Genomic DNA, 15,875 nt, shown 5'->3' on the forward strand with positions numbered 1-15,875 from the left:
CCCCAGTATTCCTCTGCTCCTCTGCCAGCCGTCTGCTTCATGGCGTTTGCATTTTTCCCAGGGCTCTGGAGGCTGCGCGTTGCGTTCCAGACTGGCCTCAGCACCATCTAGATTAGGGGTGAAAGACCCTGATGCTGGGAAAGATTGGGGGTGGGAGGAGAAGGGGATGACAGAGGACGAGATGGTTGGATGGCATCACCGACTCCATGGACATGAGTCTGAGCAAGCTCCGGGAGTTGGTGATGGACAGGGAGGCCTGGCGTGCTGCAGTCCATGTGGTCGCAAAGAGTCGGACACGGCTGAGCCACTAAACAACAAGCAGAGATGCAGGGAGGCAGACAGACGGTCGTCACTCTCCCTTGGGGTGGGATGTGTATGCTTGCGTCCCACGTGAACGAATTGGACTGGCGGACGCAGTCTTGCAAAGGAATTCCTCTCTGTGTAGGGCACCTAGTGTCCTTCTGGGGGACTCTCTAATGTCACAGGGTCTGGTTCCAGACAGACCATCCGCTGGGCTGGCCGGTGTGTTTTCCTTGAGTTGGGCCCGTGGGTGACTTCAGGCGTGTGTGTTTAGTCCCTCAGTCGTGTGCAATTCTTTGTGGTTTCCAAACTGCACGGAGGTGTGGAGAACGGTGTGGAAGTGTCTCAGAAAAACTGAACACAGAACTAACGTATGCCCCAGCCATTCCACTCCTGGTTATTATATATCTTAAAAGAAATAAAAACACCAAAACACAAAACTGAACAGACTAGTTCACAAAGATAACACGAACCCCAGTGTTCATAGCAGCGTGCTTGACGATCGCTAAGGTAAGGAAGCCATCGAAGGATTTCATATCTGAATGGATAAAGAAGATATGTACAGTGAAATGCTGTGGTAACTCGCCTCAGTCACGTCCGACTGTCAGCGACCCCGTGGACTATAGCCCGCCGGTCTCCTGTGCCCGTGGGATTGTCCAGGCATGAATGCCGGAGTGGGTCACTGTGCCTTCCTCCAGCGGAATCTTTCCAACCCAGGGGTTAAACCTACGTCTCTTAACGTCTCCTGCATTGGCAGGCGGGTTCTTTACACTAGCGCCACCTGGGAATCCCACAATGAACTACTACTCAGCCATTAAAAAAAAAGATTTAAATTCTGCCATTTGCAGCAACATGGATGGGCTTGGGGGGGTATCATGAGAACTGAAATAATTCAGACACGTAAAGATGTATGGAGAAGGAAATGGCAACCCACTCCAGTGTTCTTGCCTGGAGAATCCCAGGGACGGGGGAGCCTGGTGGGCTTCCGTCTATGGGGTCACACAGAGTCGGACACGACTGAAGTGACGTAGCTGCAAAGATGTATAGTGCTGGTGTTTAGTCACTGAGTCGTGTCCAGCTTTTTGCGACCCCAGGGACTGTAGCCCGCCAGGCTCCTCTGTCTGTGGGATTCTCCAGGCAACAATACTGGAGTGGGTTGCTGTTTCCCTTCTCCAGGGGATCTTCCCGACCCAGGGATCGAACCCAAGTCTCCTGCATTGGCAGGCAGATTCTTTACCATCTGAGCCGCCAGGGAAGCCCTCGTGACTCCAAGACTTGACACCAACTCTGGCTGCTTGGGTGGTCCATGTAGATACTGGCTGAGTCTACTTCCCGCTTGTAGGGTGTCCCGGAAAAGGCCAGGGATGTGCCCAGAGAACATTCTCCTAATGGCAACCCACTCCGGTGTTCTTGCCTGGAGAATCCCCATGGGCAGAGGAGCCTGGCGGGGGCTACTGTCCACGGGGTCACAAAGGGTGGGACCCCACTGAAGCGACTTAGCTCGCATGCCAGCCTCTCTGCCTGGGGCTCCAGCGAGTCTGCAAGGTAGAGGCAGAGGGCGGGGGAACCCGGCCAGGAGCGGACAAGCCCAGGATGCACGCTCAGCTGACCTGAGGTTTGCTTCTTTAAGATTCAGGCTTTGTCCGGTTTTACGCAAGAACACGGAAATGGGACCAGCTTACCCGGGGGATGTCCTTCTGCTGCCTGTGGCCCACTGGACACCTGTGGGTTGCAGGTTTGTAACCCTGTTTCCTGCTTGGGTCTCTTCTCAGAAAAGTATAACCCGCCGGCGAACCTCACCGTCAAGGAGAACGTGTCGCATTACTTGATTCGCTGGGACGCCCCCGCCATCAGATACAGCCTGTCCAACAGCGTCCTGCGCTACGCGCTGGACATCCAGAAGGCGGTGAGGACCTGGCCCTTCCTGCAGAGACGCGGACTGCCTCTCCGCTCGCTTTGGGGTCCACCCACCCCCCTCACACACTGGGACGCCCCGCTCTGCCTCACGAGTCTCCTCTAGCTTTCTCCTTTCCTGCCTCTTTGTCCTCAAAGGGCCGCTCAGCCCACCTCAGAATTGTTCTTTTCTCTTATTCTTGGCTGCGCTGAGCCCTTATTGCTGCACGTGGGCTTTCTCTCCAGCCGCAGACAGCGGAGGCTGCTCTCTAGGGTCAGTACTTTCAATGCATGGGCTTAGTGGCTGCACGACTCGCGGCGTCTTCCTGGACCAGGGGGTCGAACCCATGTCTCCTGCATCGGCGGGCAGGGCATTAACCACGGACGCCCACCCCCACAGCGCAGGCAAGTCCCTGCGCATTTCATTTCTGCTGACGGTCACTTAGGAACTTTTTTTTTTTTCCCTGTCATCGATGCTCTGGGTTTTCCTACCTAGGAAAGCGGCTTGCGTCGCCCGAGGCCACAAAGATGGTGCTCGTGTTTGGAGTCTCAGGGTTCCGTGGTTCTAGCGGTTCTGTTTAGGGCTTTCATCCACGTCTGCTGTCTGCCCCTGTCCACCCCGTGGAAGGCAAGTTCCCTCAGAGCAGGGGCCCCAACAACAAAAAATAAATGAACATTGGTTCATTCCCGCACGGAGCTCACATACTGAAAGGTAGCATCTTTCCTTCCCAGATGGCTAGACGAAAGGCCGGCAGACGAGAGGAAACCTTCTCTGGGGGAAAAAAATGTGTTCCTTCTTTTTCTTTTTGGCTACACATCTTTCGTGGTCTTTGTTCCCGACCAGGGATAGAACCGTTGCCCTCAGAGTCCTAACCACCAGGACGCCAGGGTCACAAGGAGTCAGACACGGCAGAGCGACGAACACAACACTAACTTGGGTAAAGAATCCACCTGCCAGGGCAGGGGATACAGGAGACGTGGGTTCGATCCCTGGGTTGGGGAAGGTCCCCTGGCGAAGGAAACGGCAACCCACTCCGGTATTCCTGCCTGGGGAATCCCTCGGACAGAGGAGCCTGGCGGGGCTACGGTCCATGGGGTCACAAAGAGTCAGAGGCAACTCAGAAACTTAGCACTCGCTCCCAGGAGCTCTTTGCTTTCAGCTTGATAAGAGAAACTCCGAGAAGTCTCTTTTAAATCCCTGCATCTGCGGAAACACGATTATCGCCAGCTTAAAATAATCGTCACAGCGCTCCTGGGATTCCCACAGGGTTCTTGAGTTTGCAGACAAAGCCGAAAGGCCAGGCACTTAGCATCTCTCCTTTGCTCTCTCCTTACAGGGCAGCTTTTCGAAGAGACAACCCGTAAGTATGCCTTGCTTTCTCTGCCGCCTCTGTGGTTGGGTCACAGATGCTCATAGGTGCTCCCTCAGCGGGCAGGGTGCTCAGCTCAGCCCGAGTCCCTCTGCGCCCCCGTTTAGGGCTCACCAGGCTCTGGGGACCGATGGAGAATTTGCGGTCTCCCAGACGCCTCTGACTCAGCTCAGGCAGCCTGGTGTCACCCTCCTCGCGGCCGGAATAACATCGTGGTCCCGAATGGGCCTCCTTGCTCCTGCGGAGCCCATATTGCAGTGAGCTGAAAGGGTCCCTTAGAAGTCAGGTCCACCTAGAAGCACACAGCAGGACTTTATTCGGAAGTGGGGTCTCTGCAGAGGTAACGGAGTGAAGGGTCTGGGTCTGCAGAGGTGATGGAGTGAAGGGTCTGGGTCTGCAGAGGTGATGGAGTGAAGGGTCTGGGTCTGCAGAGGTGATGGAGTGAAGGGTCTGGGATGAGGTCCTCCTAGATGGGGGTGGCCCTAAACCCCGTGACAGGGTCCTTATAAGACACAGAAGGGCAGAGACATGGACGCAGAGGAGAAGCCATGTGGAGACAGAGGCAGACACGGGACGGAGGCGGCCTCCAGCCCAGGGACGGACGCCCGGAGCCCCCCGAAGCTGGAAGAGGCGGGAAAGACTCTCCCCTGGAGACTCTGGACGTAGCTCAGCCCCAGATCCTTGGAGCCACCGGGCACCCCCATGCCACACCCCCCTTTCCTCCCTGACCACCCAGCCTCTCCAGACTTGCAGGTGCCAGGAGAGCCCCAGGGGGCGTCCAGGGACTGCCATGCTCTGACCCCCAGCGGTAGGAAAAGGACTGTCCAGTGTGTGAGTGTGGGTGGGGCATCCATGGGCATCTGAGTCTGGCTGTGCCCTGCACGTTCCTGCCCCACCCTGAGTCCTGTGTGTAGAATCCTTTCGCTTTTTTTTTCTTTCAACAGTCTTTTTAAAGCATTTTTATTTTATTTATTTATCTTGGCTGTACCGCGAGGCACGCGGGATCTTAGATCCTGGGCCAGGGATTGAACCTGCATCCCCAGCAGTGGAAGTGCAGAGTCTTAACGACTGGACCACCAGGGAAGTCGCCCGTCTGTGTAGACTCAGAATAACCGCAAGCCCATGTCCCAAGGGCATGGGGACTCTGCAGGAGGCACGGACGCAGACGGACAGCTGAGAGTCCTGACAGCTATTGTTCAGTGTCTGAGTCGTGTCCAACTCTTTGAGACCCCACGGACTGCACACGCCAGGCACCTCTGTCCTCAATTATCTCCCAGAGTTGGCTCAGATTCATGTCCATCGAGTCGGTGATGCCCTCCAACCATCTCATCTTCTGTCGTCCCCTTCTCCTGCCTTCAATCTTTCCAACATCAGGGTCTTTTCTAATGAGTCAGCTCTTCATATCAGGTGGCCAAAGGATTGGAGTTTCAGCTTCAGCATCCGTCCTTCCAATGAACATCCAGGACTGGTCTCCTTTAGGATGGACTGGTTGGATGTCCTTGCAGTCCAAAGGTCTCTCAAGAGTCTTCTCCAACACAGTTCAAAAGCATCAGTTGTTTGGCGCTGAGGTTTCTTTATGCTCCAACTTTCACATCCATACATGACTACTGAAAAACCGTACATACATGATGACCTGAAAAACCATAGCTTTCACTACATGTACCTTTTGTTGGCAATGTGATATCTCCGCTGTTTAATTCGCTGTTTAGGTTTGTCAGAGCTTTTCTTCCAAGGAGCAAGCGTCTTTTAATTTCATGGCTGCAGTCACCATCTGCGGTGATTTTGGAGCCCAAGAAAATAAAGTCTGCCACTGTTTCCATTTTCTACGCACCTGTTTGCCACGAAGTGATGGGAGCCCCGGCTGTGAGACGGCAGAGCCCCTTCGGGCCCCCACAGTGGGCTGGGAGGGATGGACCAGAGGCGGCAGGTCCGCTGTGCCCCCAGCTGTCAGGGGGGCACACCCTCTGCCTTCTCTGCGTTTCCAGTCTGGTATTTGTGGCCGTCACAAGGTCCTCTTCTCTTTCAAAGGTTTTTCTAAGCAGACAATATAAAAATGAGTACAGACTGCCCAGCTCTGACGTGAGAGGAGAGCACACCGTCCGCATGAGGGTTCAACACGTGCAGTTTCAAATCTGGAGTGACTGGAGCTCCACGCACCGTTTCGGTGAGTCTCCCAGAAACACCTGCAGATGCTGACATGTACCTGCGGGGGGCTGGGGCGGGGATAGGAATGACCTTCCCTTTGCATCTTGCTGTCCAAGCCTACTCTTTTTTTTTCCGTTTCTCTTTTATTTCAAACCGATTCACCTTCATTTTTGTGGTTCAGTTGCTCACACACACCTCTTTCTGTCACCCTTGACATTTCACAATTACGCATTCATGCCTTTGGCTATGCAGTGCAGAACTGAAAGTTAATACCCACTGACAAGGAAGGCATTGTGCAGTGTTGATCGTGCCTTCGTGTCAAGGCGGGAGGCGGGGAGATCTGTTGTTTAGTTCCTCGGTTGTGCCCGACTCTTTGCAACCCCTGCACTGCAGCACGCCAGGCCTCCCTGTCCTTCAGTGTCTCCCAGAGTTTGCTCAAACCCACGTCCATCGAGTCGGTGATGCCATCCAGCCGTCTCATCCTCTGTCGCCCCCTCCTCCTGCCTTCAGTCTTTCCCAGCATCAGAGTCCTTTTCCAGTGAGTCAGTTCTTCCCATCACGTGGCCAAAGCATTGGAGCTTCAGCGTCAGCATCCGTCCTTCCAGTGAACATTCAGAGTTGATTTCCTCTAGGATGGACTGGTTGGGGACAGTGACATACAGTGGGGTGTGGTGGGCGCAGGATCCCAGAAGAATGGATGCTTTGGTGTCGTCCTTCTCAGATCCCTGGGGTCCCTCTGTCTGGAAGGTCCCCCCAGCTCCTCTCCAGCCCTGCTTCCGCCACTACATCCCCCGCCCTGTCGTCCGATACCAGGGATGGGCAGGCAGGGCCCGTGTGTGCAAACCGGACCATCCAGTCACTCCTGACCCTCTGTGTTTCTGCCCACCAGGTGTCCCAGAGAAGAATTTCCTGGTGGTCTCCATCGGGCTGGCGGTGGGGGCCGCGGTTCTGTTTGGCATGGCCCTGATGTTCCTCTGTAAAAGGTAAGACACACACACACACCCAAATAAACTCGAAAACGGCAGGTCAGAACACACACAGAGAAGAGCCCACGCCTCTCACTGCAGCCCCACGGAGTGACCAGAATCCCAGACTCTGGATGCACCGTGGAGGTTGCTCAGGGTGGAGGGGTTGGGAACACGGAGTGGCTGTTATTAAGGGGCCCGTGTTTCAACACTGGTCTGTCGTGGGGCCAAGTCACGGCACAGTTTCATTTTCCTGTGTTCCTAGGGGTTGTGTGGTTAGTGCCAAATGCACTCTTGATTTTGTGCCTGAAGGAATGAACTTTAAAAAGAGGCTTCCATGAGACAGGTGAGGCCAGGTGTCTCTGCAGAGAGCATAAGCCTGTGCGGAAGATGGGTGCCGAGCACGTGGCTGGGCAAAGCGAGTGCCCCAGTTAGAGGGCAGTCCCTGGCGTCACAATCCAGAAATGCCTCCCAGGGGCCCCTGCAGGCTCAACCGAGCCTGTGGTGGAGGCCGGCCATGGCCACAGCCGCCACACGGGGGTGGCAGCGAGCTGCTCGCCCATTTCCAAGCCCCGGTTTCTCAAAGGACAGGAGGAGAAGGACAGAGGATCAGGGGGTTGGATGGCATCTCCGACTCCACGGACCTGAGTTTGAGCAAGCTCCGGGAGCTGGTGATGGACAGGGAGGCCTGGCGCGCTGCGGTCCACGGGGTCGCAGAAAGTCGGACATGACTGAGTGACTGAACTGAGGAACGCAGGGCTGGACTCTGGCCCGAGGGGAGACCCGGGCTGTGTGGCGTCCCACTGCAGCTGCAGACGCAGGCTCCGCGCCCATTCCTGGCTGCCTCCTCACGCCCGTGCAGCTGTGTTGAAAGCCAGGGGACCGCCCTGCAGTGATCGGAGAAAGGCCACCCATAGGAGACCCACGGCAGGCGGCTCAGCCGGCGTGCAGAGAGCAGTCGTGGGTGTTTTCGTATCCACGCTGGATGTGTCTGGAACGTTTCATTCACCAGGACCGGAATCAGTGATGGGGTGTCGAGGGGCTCTCATATAGAAGGCAATTCTGTGAGGACACACGGGGGCTTCCCAGATGGCCCTAGCGGTAAAGAACCCACCTGCCACGGTAGGAGACCTAAGAGTTGCAGGGTCGATCCCCGGGTGGGGAAGCTCCCTGGAGAAGGGCGTGGCACCCCACTGCAGCCTTCCTGCCTGGATGGAGAGTGCCAGGGACGGAGGAGCCTGGCGGGCTACAGTCCACGGAGCTGCAAAGACTCGGAGATGACTGAGCGACTTAGAGCGCGCGCACACACGCAGGACACGAGGACGGGGTGTCCCTGGCGGTGCTTGCGTGGCATCCAGGAGACTTTGGGGCCTGGTGTGGGGGGGACACTTGACGGTGCCCAGAGGGTCCCTGGAGGCTCTTGCGGTCACTCGCTCGCCGAGTTTGCGCAGACCGGCTGGTGGGGAGGCTGCAGCCGGCCGCGCCCGGGTCCCGAGGCCGCCTGCCTCTGGGTTTCCGCTCTGGCCACAGCGTGGGGCCTGGGGTCCAGGGCTCCTCGCTCGGGGGTGGGGGGACAGGGTCTCCTGCCTCAGCCGTCTGTCCTCGCGGGCCCGCCCCGCAGACGGCGCTGAGGCGGGCAGCTCCGTCGGGCGGTGAGCGGCCCCCGGGGCACCCGGCCTCCCTGCCCAGAGCCCTGGGGGCGCCCCCAGCACCGACCCGCCAGCTCGGGATGGGTGCCAGGGTCAGCGTCTGTCGTCTTTTCCCGCCAGGCTGTCCCTGAAGAAGAAGCTGTTTCCGCCCATCCCGCAGGTGAAGCAGGAACTCGCCGGCTCGTTCCTGGCCAGCCTGGAGGTGAGCGAGGCCGCCGCCTGGGCGCCGCCTGGGCTCGGAGACTAGCGCTCGGAGACGCGGGGGGCGCGAGCATGCTCGGTGTTGAAGGCTGGCTCGGGGGCGGTCAGTGCCCGCTCGAGGGCAGGGCAGGGAAGGGGACGGGAGTGTGGAGGCAGAGAGCGGGGGCAGGGGCAGGGGAGGGGCGTGGAGGGAGGGGAGGGGCTTAGAGTAGGGGCGGGGCTTAGGGCAGGGGAGGGGAGTGGAGGGAGGGGAGGGGCCTAGGGCAGGGGAAGGGTGGAGAGGGACGGGAGGGGCCTAGGGCAGGGGAGGGGAGTGGAAGGAGGGGAGGGGGCCTAGGGCAGGGGAGGGGCGTGGACGGAGGGGCTGGGCCTAGGGCAGTGGAGGGGCTTAGGGCAGGGGAGGGGAGTGGAGGGAGGGGAGGGGCTTAGGGCAGGGGAGGGGCGTGAAAGGAGGGGAGGGACCTAGGGCGGGGCCTAGGGCAGGGGAGGGGTGGAGAGGGAGGGGCGGGGCGTAGGGCAGGGGAGGAGCGTGGAGGGAGGGGCGGGGCCTAGGGCAGGGGAGGGACTTAGGGCAGGGGAGGAGAGGGCAGGGGAGGGGAGGGGAGGGGAGGGAGGGGAGGGGAGGGGAGGGGAGGGAGGGGAGGGGAGGGGAGGGGAGGGAGGGGAGGGGCCAAGGCAGCGGCGGGGTGTGGAAGGAGGGGCCTAGGGCAGTGGAGGGACCTAGGGCAGGCATAGGGAGGAGAGGGGAAGGGAGGGGCGTGCGGGGTGGGGAGGGACGGGCGTACAGGGCAGGGCTGAGGGCTCGTGCAGTGGAGGGCACACGGGCGTCCAGCTGCCTGCACCGTCAGCTGCTTCTGCAGCGAAGTAGAGAAGGCGCCACAAGGCGAACGTATGTCCACCTGGGAAACTGCAGAGCTTGGTTTTCATCCCTTTCTGGGGTCGCCATGGAAACCACGACGCGGTCACCTTGGGATCTTCCAGGAGTGGCATCTGCAAAGACCGCATTTCCGACCCAGGCGCCCCGTGTGTTTGGGGTTTCTGGATAAAACCTGTGTGTGACCATGGTTTACTGTGCTTAGCGCTGTTGAGATGAAATGATGAAGCCCCAGATTGTCAACCATATGAACCTTCCAGGGGTCCCATTTTGGCCTTACCCCCCTGCCCTGCACATGCATGCATGCGTGTTAAGTTACTTCAGTCGTGTCCAACTCTGTGCGACCCCATGGACTGTAGCCCACCAGGCTCCCCTGTCCATGGGATTCTCCAGGCAAGGATACTGGAGTGGGTTGCCATGCCCTCCTCCAGGGGATCTTCCCCACCCAGGGATCGAACCCAGGTCTCCTGCATTGAAAGCCAGGTTCTTTACCTCTAGCACCACCTGGGAAGCCTGCTGCCCTGCACAGGCGACCCCCAAGTGCTTCAAATGTGTGGTCCTATATGTGGGACTCAGTGGCTTGGCATCAAGGGTCCTTATTTCCTGGAGGGTGGAGTTGTGAACTTTCCACCCCCAGCCCTGACTCTCAGCCTCAGGCCAGCCAGGATCACCCACTACCTAAACTGGGGAGTGGGGCTCCCCGCGTTTTCAGTCAGCCACCCACCTGGCTCCCCAGACCGTTGATCCCTCTGGTCACCTCCGTACTTGGGGTCTGGGCACACCAGCTAGGTGGGGGGGTGTGGCGTCCACCAGAGGTAACGCCAAGACAGGGGAGGGTGTGTTCAAACTCGGGAACGACTTCTCTGTGATTCCCCGGGAGATGGCAAAGACCCATCCCTCCACCTGGATTGCAGGCATCTCAGAGATGATTGTACCTATCATGTGTTCATTCTTTATTAAAAAAAAAAACAGCATTATTGAGATTTCACTCACATGGCGTAGAATCCACCCATTAAAGTAACAGTTTGGGGCATTTAGCAAGTTCCCAACATTGTGCAGCCATCAGCTCTGTCTAGATCCAGAACATTGTCATTGCCGCCAAGGACACCCTGCCTACATCACCGGTCACTTCTCCCCTGCCTGACTGCCTGACCCAGTCCCTTGCAACCACAAACCCACTTGCTGTCTCTGTGGACTTGCCTGTTCTGGACGATTCCCATCAATGGAGTCACACAGCGTGTGTCCTCCTGTGTCTGCTTCTCTCACTGAGCAGCGTGTGTGTGAGGTCCATCCTGTTGCAGCCTGTGTCAGACCACTCCTTTTCATGGCTGTGTAATATTCCACTGTGTGGATGGACTCCATGCTGTTTATCGACCCATCCATCCATCCATCATCCATCCATCCATTCACCCATCCATCCATCTATCCATCCATCCATCCATCATCCATCCATCCATCATCCATCCATCCATTCACCCATCTATCCATCACCCGTCCATCCGTCATCCACCCATCCATCATCCATCCATCATCCATCCATCCATCACCCATCCACCCATCATCCGTCCATCATCCATCCATCTATCCATACATACATATTTCCATCATCCATCCGTCCATCACCTGTCCATCCATCATCCATCCGTGGATACATGGGCCCTTTCCACCATCTGGCCGTCATGAGTACCACTGATGGGAGGACCAGGGACTGCAGAGCATGGCCTCACCTGTGTGCTGTGTCCTCGCTTCTAGGAGACCGCCTCGTGGGGAGGCCACCTGCCATCAGCCTCCCAGGACCCCGAGGACATCTTCACCGTGGAGGAAGCCCGGTCGCTGGCGAGCGGACCAGCAAAGATGGTAGGTCCAGCCCCAGCCCGCAACCCTTACGAAAACATCCCTTCCGGGTGCCGTCTGCTCAAACACAGAGAACTCTGATTCGACTCGTCCGCCGCCCGCCACCCGATCCGACTGCCTCAGCCTCTGCTACGTCGTCCCCTGCTTCCCCGCCCACTGGCCACCGCTGCACACACCTTTCCCAGCTGCGGGGGGGCCTGGCCGCCAGCCCGTCGCCCAGATGTGCCCTGTAGGTGGGTGAGGATATTGGCAGAGTCCGGCTCACACTCTGGTCCAGGTTGTCCCTGTGAAGATGGGCACCGAACTTGCCCGTCACAGCGCAGACTTGGGGACGAAGAAATAACGGGGTGTCCGGTCTCCACGGGTTCAGGGAGATCCCCTGGAGGAGGGCACGGCAACCCACTCCAGGATTCTTGGCTGGAGAATCCCATGGACAGAGAGGAGCCTGGCGGGCTGCAGTGCGTGGAGTCGCAAAGAAATGGACACGACTGAAGCAACTCAGCAACAGCCAAAGGAACAAGATTCACATGGTGGAGCCGTCCCATATCGAGAAACCCAGGACAGCGTCAGCGTGGTTTCCCTCCAAGGAGATCCAACCAGTCCACCCTAAAGGAGATCAGTCCTGGGTGTTCATGGGAAGCTGATGCTGAAGCTGAAGCTCCAATACTCTGGCCACCTGATGCGAAGAGCTGACTCACTGGAAAAGACCCTGATGCTGGGAAAGGACGGAGGCTTTAGGAGAAAGTGAGCAAGGTTCTCCCAATGAATCAACGGCCTCTGTGCGTTTTGGGGGCGAAGGGATTCTCTTCCCCTGGTGTCTCTGGACAACCACACGTGAAGCGTCTCTCTGGGTTCCAACCACGTGCAGGAGGGACCCGTCTCCCGGGCACAGCTGTGTCACGCTCGGGGCTGCCGGCCGGCGATGCTAGAAGCAGAGACACCCAGCTCTGACAGCGGGAGCCCCCGGCTCCGATTTCCCGGGAACACCGTGAGCCGGTCCCAAGTCCACGTGACAGAGGAACAGGCGTTTCGCAAGAGACGGCGGCTGCTGGTCACGTTGCATTGCGAAACTTCTGCGTTTGGGGTTGGCGCAGCGCGCAGGAAGAGCGTCTTGTGAAACGCTTGCGGTGTTTCGAGAAAATAGAGAACGATGAGGTCGTGGAATCAGAGAAAGCGCCTGCTATCGCTGTGGCCACGGAGCCTGCGGCCCCGAGATATGCCATGCGGTCACCCCAGTGGGTCTCCGGGGCGAGGTGCCACCTGTGATCACTGGGCGGGGGTGACTGCAGACACCCCAGCTCCGGCCCGGAGTGGCCTGTGCTCGGAAACACCGACTTTTCTTCCGGCCGAAGATGGGCATGGACCCCGGAACACGCTGATTGACAGGGATGAGTTGATGAGTAAGTTAAACATCTGAACCCAGGGACTTTCTTGGCTGTCCGATGGTGAAGACTTCACGTTCCAGTGCAGGGGGCGTGTGGGTTTGATTTCTGGTCGGGAACCTAAGATCCCACGTGCTTCGACGCCAATAAACCAGAACATAAAACAGAGCAATATTGTTAACAAACGGAATACAGGCTTTAAAAATCGGTGTTATTGTTGAGTCTCTCAGTCGTGTCCGGTTCTTTGCGACCCTATTGACTGCAGCATGCCAGACTTCCCTGTTGCTCACTGTCTCCTGGAACTTGCTCAAAGTCACATTTATCGAGTTGGGGATGCCATCCACCCATCTCATCCTCTGTCGTCCCCTTCTCCTCCGGCCTGCAATCTTTCCCAGCGTCAGGGGCTTTTCCAAAGAGTCGGTTCTTTGCACCAGGTGGCCAGAGGATTGGAGCTTCAGCTTCAGCATCTGTCCTTCCAATGCAGCAGCAGCAGCAGGATTTGCTATAATGGGATTCATGGGCTTTTTTTTTTTCTCGGTGAAACTGACCTATATCCCTAAGGATACCATCATTGTTGGTGGCCGGGTACCTTTTTAGAAAAGTTACCTTTCATCTTGCAGACTGGTGAACAAGTGAGCATTTGAGAAGCTCAGGGAGCAAAAATTGGTTTCTGTTTTCTGTTTCTTTCTTTTTTTTTTTTTTTGTCTTCCAAGATGTTTTCTATTTGTAAATGAAAATAATTTCACAATAGGGTTGGGGGGAAAATTGCAGCAAAGATCTACCTCCTCAGACAGGGAGCTGGGGAATCATAAGTGCCTCGTGCCCAGAAGCCAGGCTTGGAGCCACTCTGGGGGTCGGGGGCGGGGGGATAGGTGTGCAAGTTCCTGGAGGTCACAGAGGGCAAACCTGGGGGATCTTAGAGCAAGGAGCGCTCCCCGCCACTCGTGACCCCCCAACACACACACACACACACGAGGAAGATGGCTTGGCTACTGTGGCTGGAAGTGTTTTTTGCTGGGTAATCAGGGAAGCCCCTCATCTAGGGGGAATCCCACGGACAATGGTTGGGAAGATACAAAACGAGAGCATCTCCTGCCGTCTCAGTAAACAAGAAACGTCTCGGCCAGCAGCAAGTTCTGGGCTCCAGACTTGAAGGCGGGCTCCCGAAACTTTGATCCTCTGCTCCCTGTGGCGATGGCTCCGGGGGCTGTGGGGCGGGGAATGCAAGAAGCAGATCTCTGTCGCTCCTGAAGGTGAGCAAAGGAACGGGGTTGGCCCCAGACAGCTGAGATGCAGGAGAAAGGAATGACCTCGGTGAGCCCAGAGGCTTGCACCTTCCCGTTCGCAGAACCATCGATTTGTCAACTCGCTATCTGATCGTTAATGTTCACACTGCCTGCTCCCCAAACTTGTGTATTGCTCCCTCTCCCACCTCCTTGGGGCAGTTTTCTCAGAGCTCCTAAGATGCTGTCTCCCGCGGCTCCGAGTCCTAAACATGCCCGAAAAGAAAGTACTGTCTGCTTCCAGGTCGTGAGTGTATTTTTTTTTCAGTTGACAGAGAGCAGGCTGGCCTGACTCCCAAGGGCAAGGCCAGTTGTGTGTCCTCTGGCCTGCGTTCTGGGCACGCGGTCCCCACAGGAGGCTGAGTGGGAGGGGGCTTAGGCGCTGAGAACACGGTGGGAAGCCCTCCCCACCTCCTGCTCTGGGAACTGACCCACCGGTCCAGCATCTGCGTGGGACCCCAGAGAGAGCTGCCGTCCAGTCCCCGATGGCCACGTGGCCTTGCGCTGATGTCCGTCACCCGTGGGGTCACGGGCTTCCCAGGACCCGCCCATTAGAGGAAACACTCGAGCGAAACCGCCCGGCCCTGACCCGGGCACCCTGGTGACCCTGTGCCTGAGTACTTTTTATACGACAGGAGATCCTGAGAAGGGACACGGAACTGACGGGGCCACCACCCGCTGGGAGAGTTCAAGAAAGGCCTCCGCCCGCCTTTCGGTATACTCCTCGCGGGCACCCTTCTGGGCTGCACAAAACGCGCGCCAACGGGAAGGACCCCGGTCCAGAGCGCTTGGCCGGAGGTCCCCTGGAAACGCGGCTGCCCTCCCCGATGTGTCAGACGCGAGTCTGACCAGGCTCTGGGCGTCGGGGATGGACGGGGAGGCCCGGCGTGCTGCGCGGTCCACCGGGCAGCAGAGAGTCGGCACAGAGAACGATGAGAACCACAAAGCTCATCGGCATCAAAGCCGGGACCGTGAGCCACGGCGCGGAACAGTCGTCCTGGGTGCCCTTCCCCGCCCGGGGGAGCCCATCATTCCCAGTGAAACCTCTTGCTTTCTCAGCACGCCTGTCTCCTTGGACAGTTCCTTTCTGAGCGTCGGAGGAGAGCCCGCCCTGGCGCCCCGGGGAAGGCGTCCCCCGTCTTGCTGCACCGTGGCAGCTCCGCCCTGCTGGCTGCGCCCTCGGGAGGCAGGGGCTGAGGGGAAGGCAGGGGCTTGAGGAGCCGCGATTCTGGTCTCCCTCCCGGCCCAGCTGGTCGGAGCCCCGGGCTCGCCCAGTCCCGCTCCCGGTTCCCCGTTTCTGTTCCCCGCAGACCCCACCCTGCCTGGAGGGCCGGATCCAGGCCGCACGGTGGACAAGCGCGTCCTTCTCCGGCACTCCTGGTTCTGTCCCGGCTTGTTCCTGAAGCTGGTCAGCGGTGGTCGCAGGGCACTGGAGCACGAGGGAGCAGACAGGCGATGGCGGAGCTAGTGGGGGCGGGGGGGGGGCGGGGGGGGGGGAGGCAGGTGGGGATGGAGCCAGGATCCCTGGCGCGGGGACCAACAGGTCTGCGATGCCAGGGTCGGGGTCAGGGCTCAGCACGCATGTGTCCACAGGCCTCTATGCCTCTGACCCAGATGCTGAACCTCAGCACCTCCCACTCTGTGGGGACGCTGGCGGGGCTGTGAGCAGAACTCGGGGTATACGGTTCCTGAAACAGGCCCGGCACTGGCAGCTCCCCTCAGCACGTCCAGGCTTCCCTGGTGGCTCAGACGGTTAAGAGTCTACCTGCCATGCCGGAGACCCGGGGTCGATCCCTGCGTAGGGAAGATCCCCTGGAGGAGGGCATGGCAGCCCACTCCAGTACTCTTGCCTGGAGAATCCCCACGGACAGAGGACCCTGCTGGGCTACAGTCCATGGGGTCGCAAACAGGTCCCTCCCCGCCCCCAGCCCCGTGTCCAGGCGCAGCGGACACGCTGCC

At 58.4% G+C, this 15,875-nt stretch overlaps 1 protein-coding gene across 2 annotated transcripts in view; it reads left to right on the plus strand.

The window, feature by feature from the left end:
* The window catches only part of LOC129534918 (granulocyte-macrophage colony-stimulating factor receptor subunit alpha-like), a 50,481-nt gene extending 37,877 nt beyond the window's left edge, over window positions 1-12,604 (plus strand). For both annotated transcript variants that reach the window (XM_088833612.1, XM_088833611.1), the window contains exons 7-12: window positions 2,073-2,206; window positions 3,531-3,554; window positions 5,592-5,727; window positions 6,598-6,691; window positions 8,443-8,524; window positions 11,150-12,604. In XM_088833612.1, the coding sequence (XP_088689738.1) occupies window positions 2,073-2,206; window positions 3,531-3,554; window positions 5,592-5,727; window positions 6,598-6,691; window positions 8,443-8,524; window positions 11,150-11,332 (653 nt within the window). In that variant the 3' untranslated portion in view covers window positions 11,333-12,604. The remainder of the gene's footprint in view (window positions 1-2,072; window positions 2,207-3,530; window positions 3,555-5,591; window positions 5,728-6,597; window positions 6,692-8,442; window positions 8,525-11,149) is intronic.
* Window positions 12,605-15,875: the final 3,271 nt, after the last annotated feature.

This window comes from Moschus berezovskii, chromosome X (genome assembly GCF_049115385.1).
Source record: "Moschus berezovskii isolate FMDL1 chromosome X, NW_MosBer_1.0, whole genome shotgun sequence".
In the NCBI taxonomy this organism is placed as follows: domain Eukaryota; kingdom Metazoa; phylum Chordata; class Mammalia; order Artiodactyla; family Moschidae; genus Moschus; species Moschus berezovskii.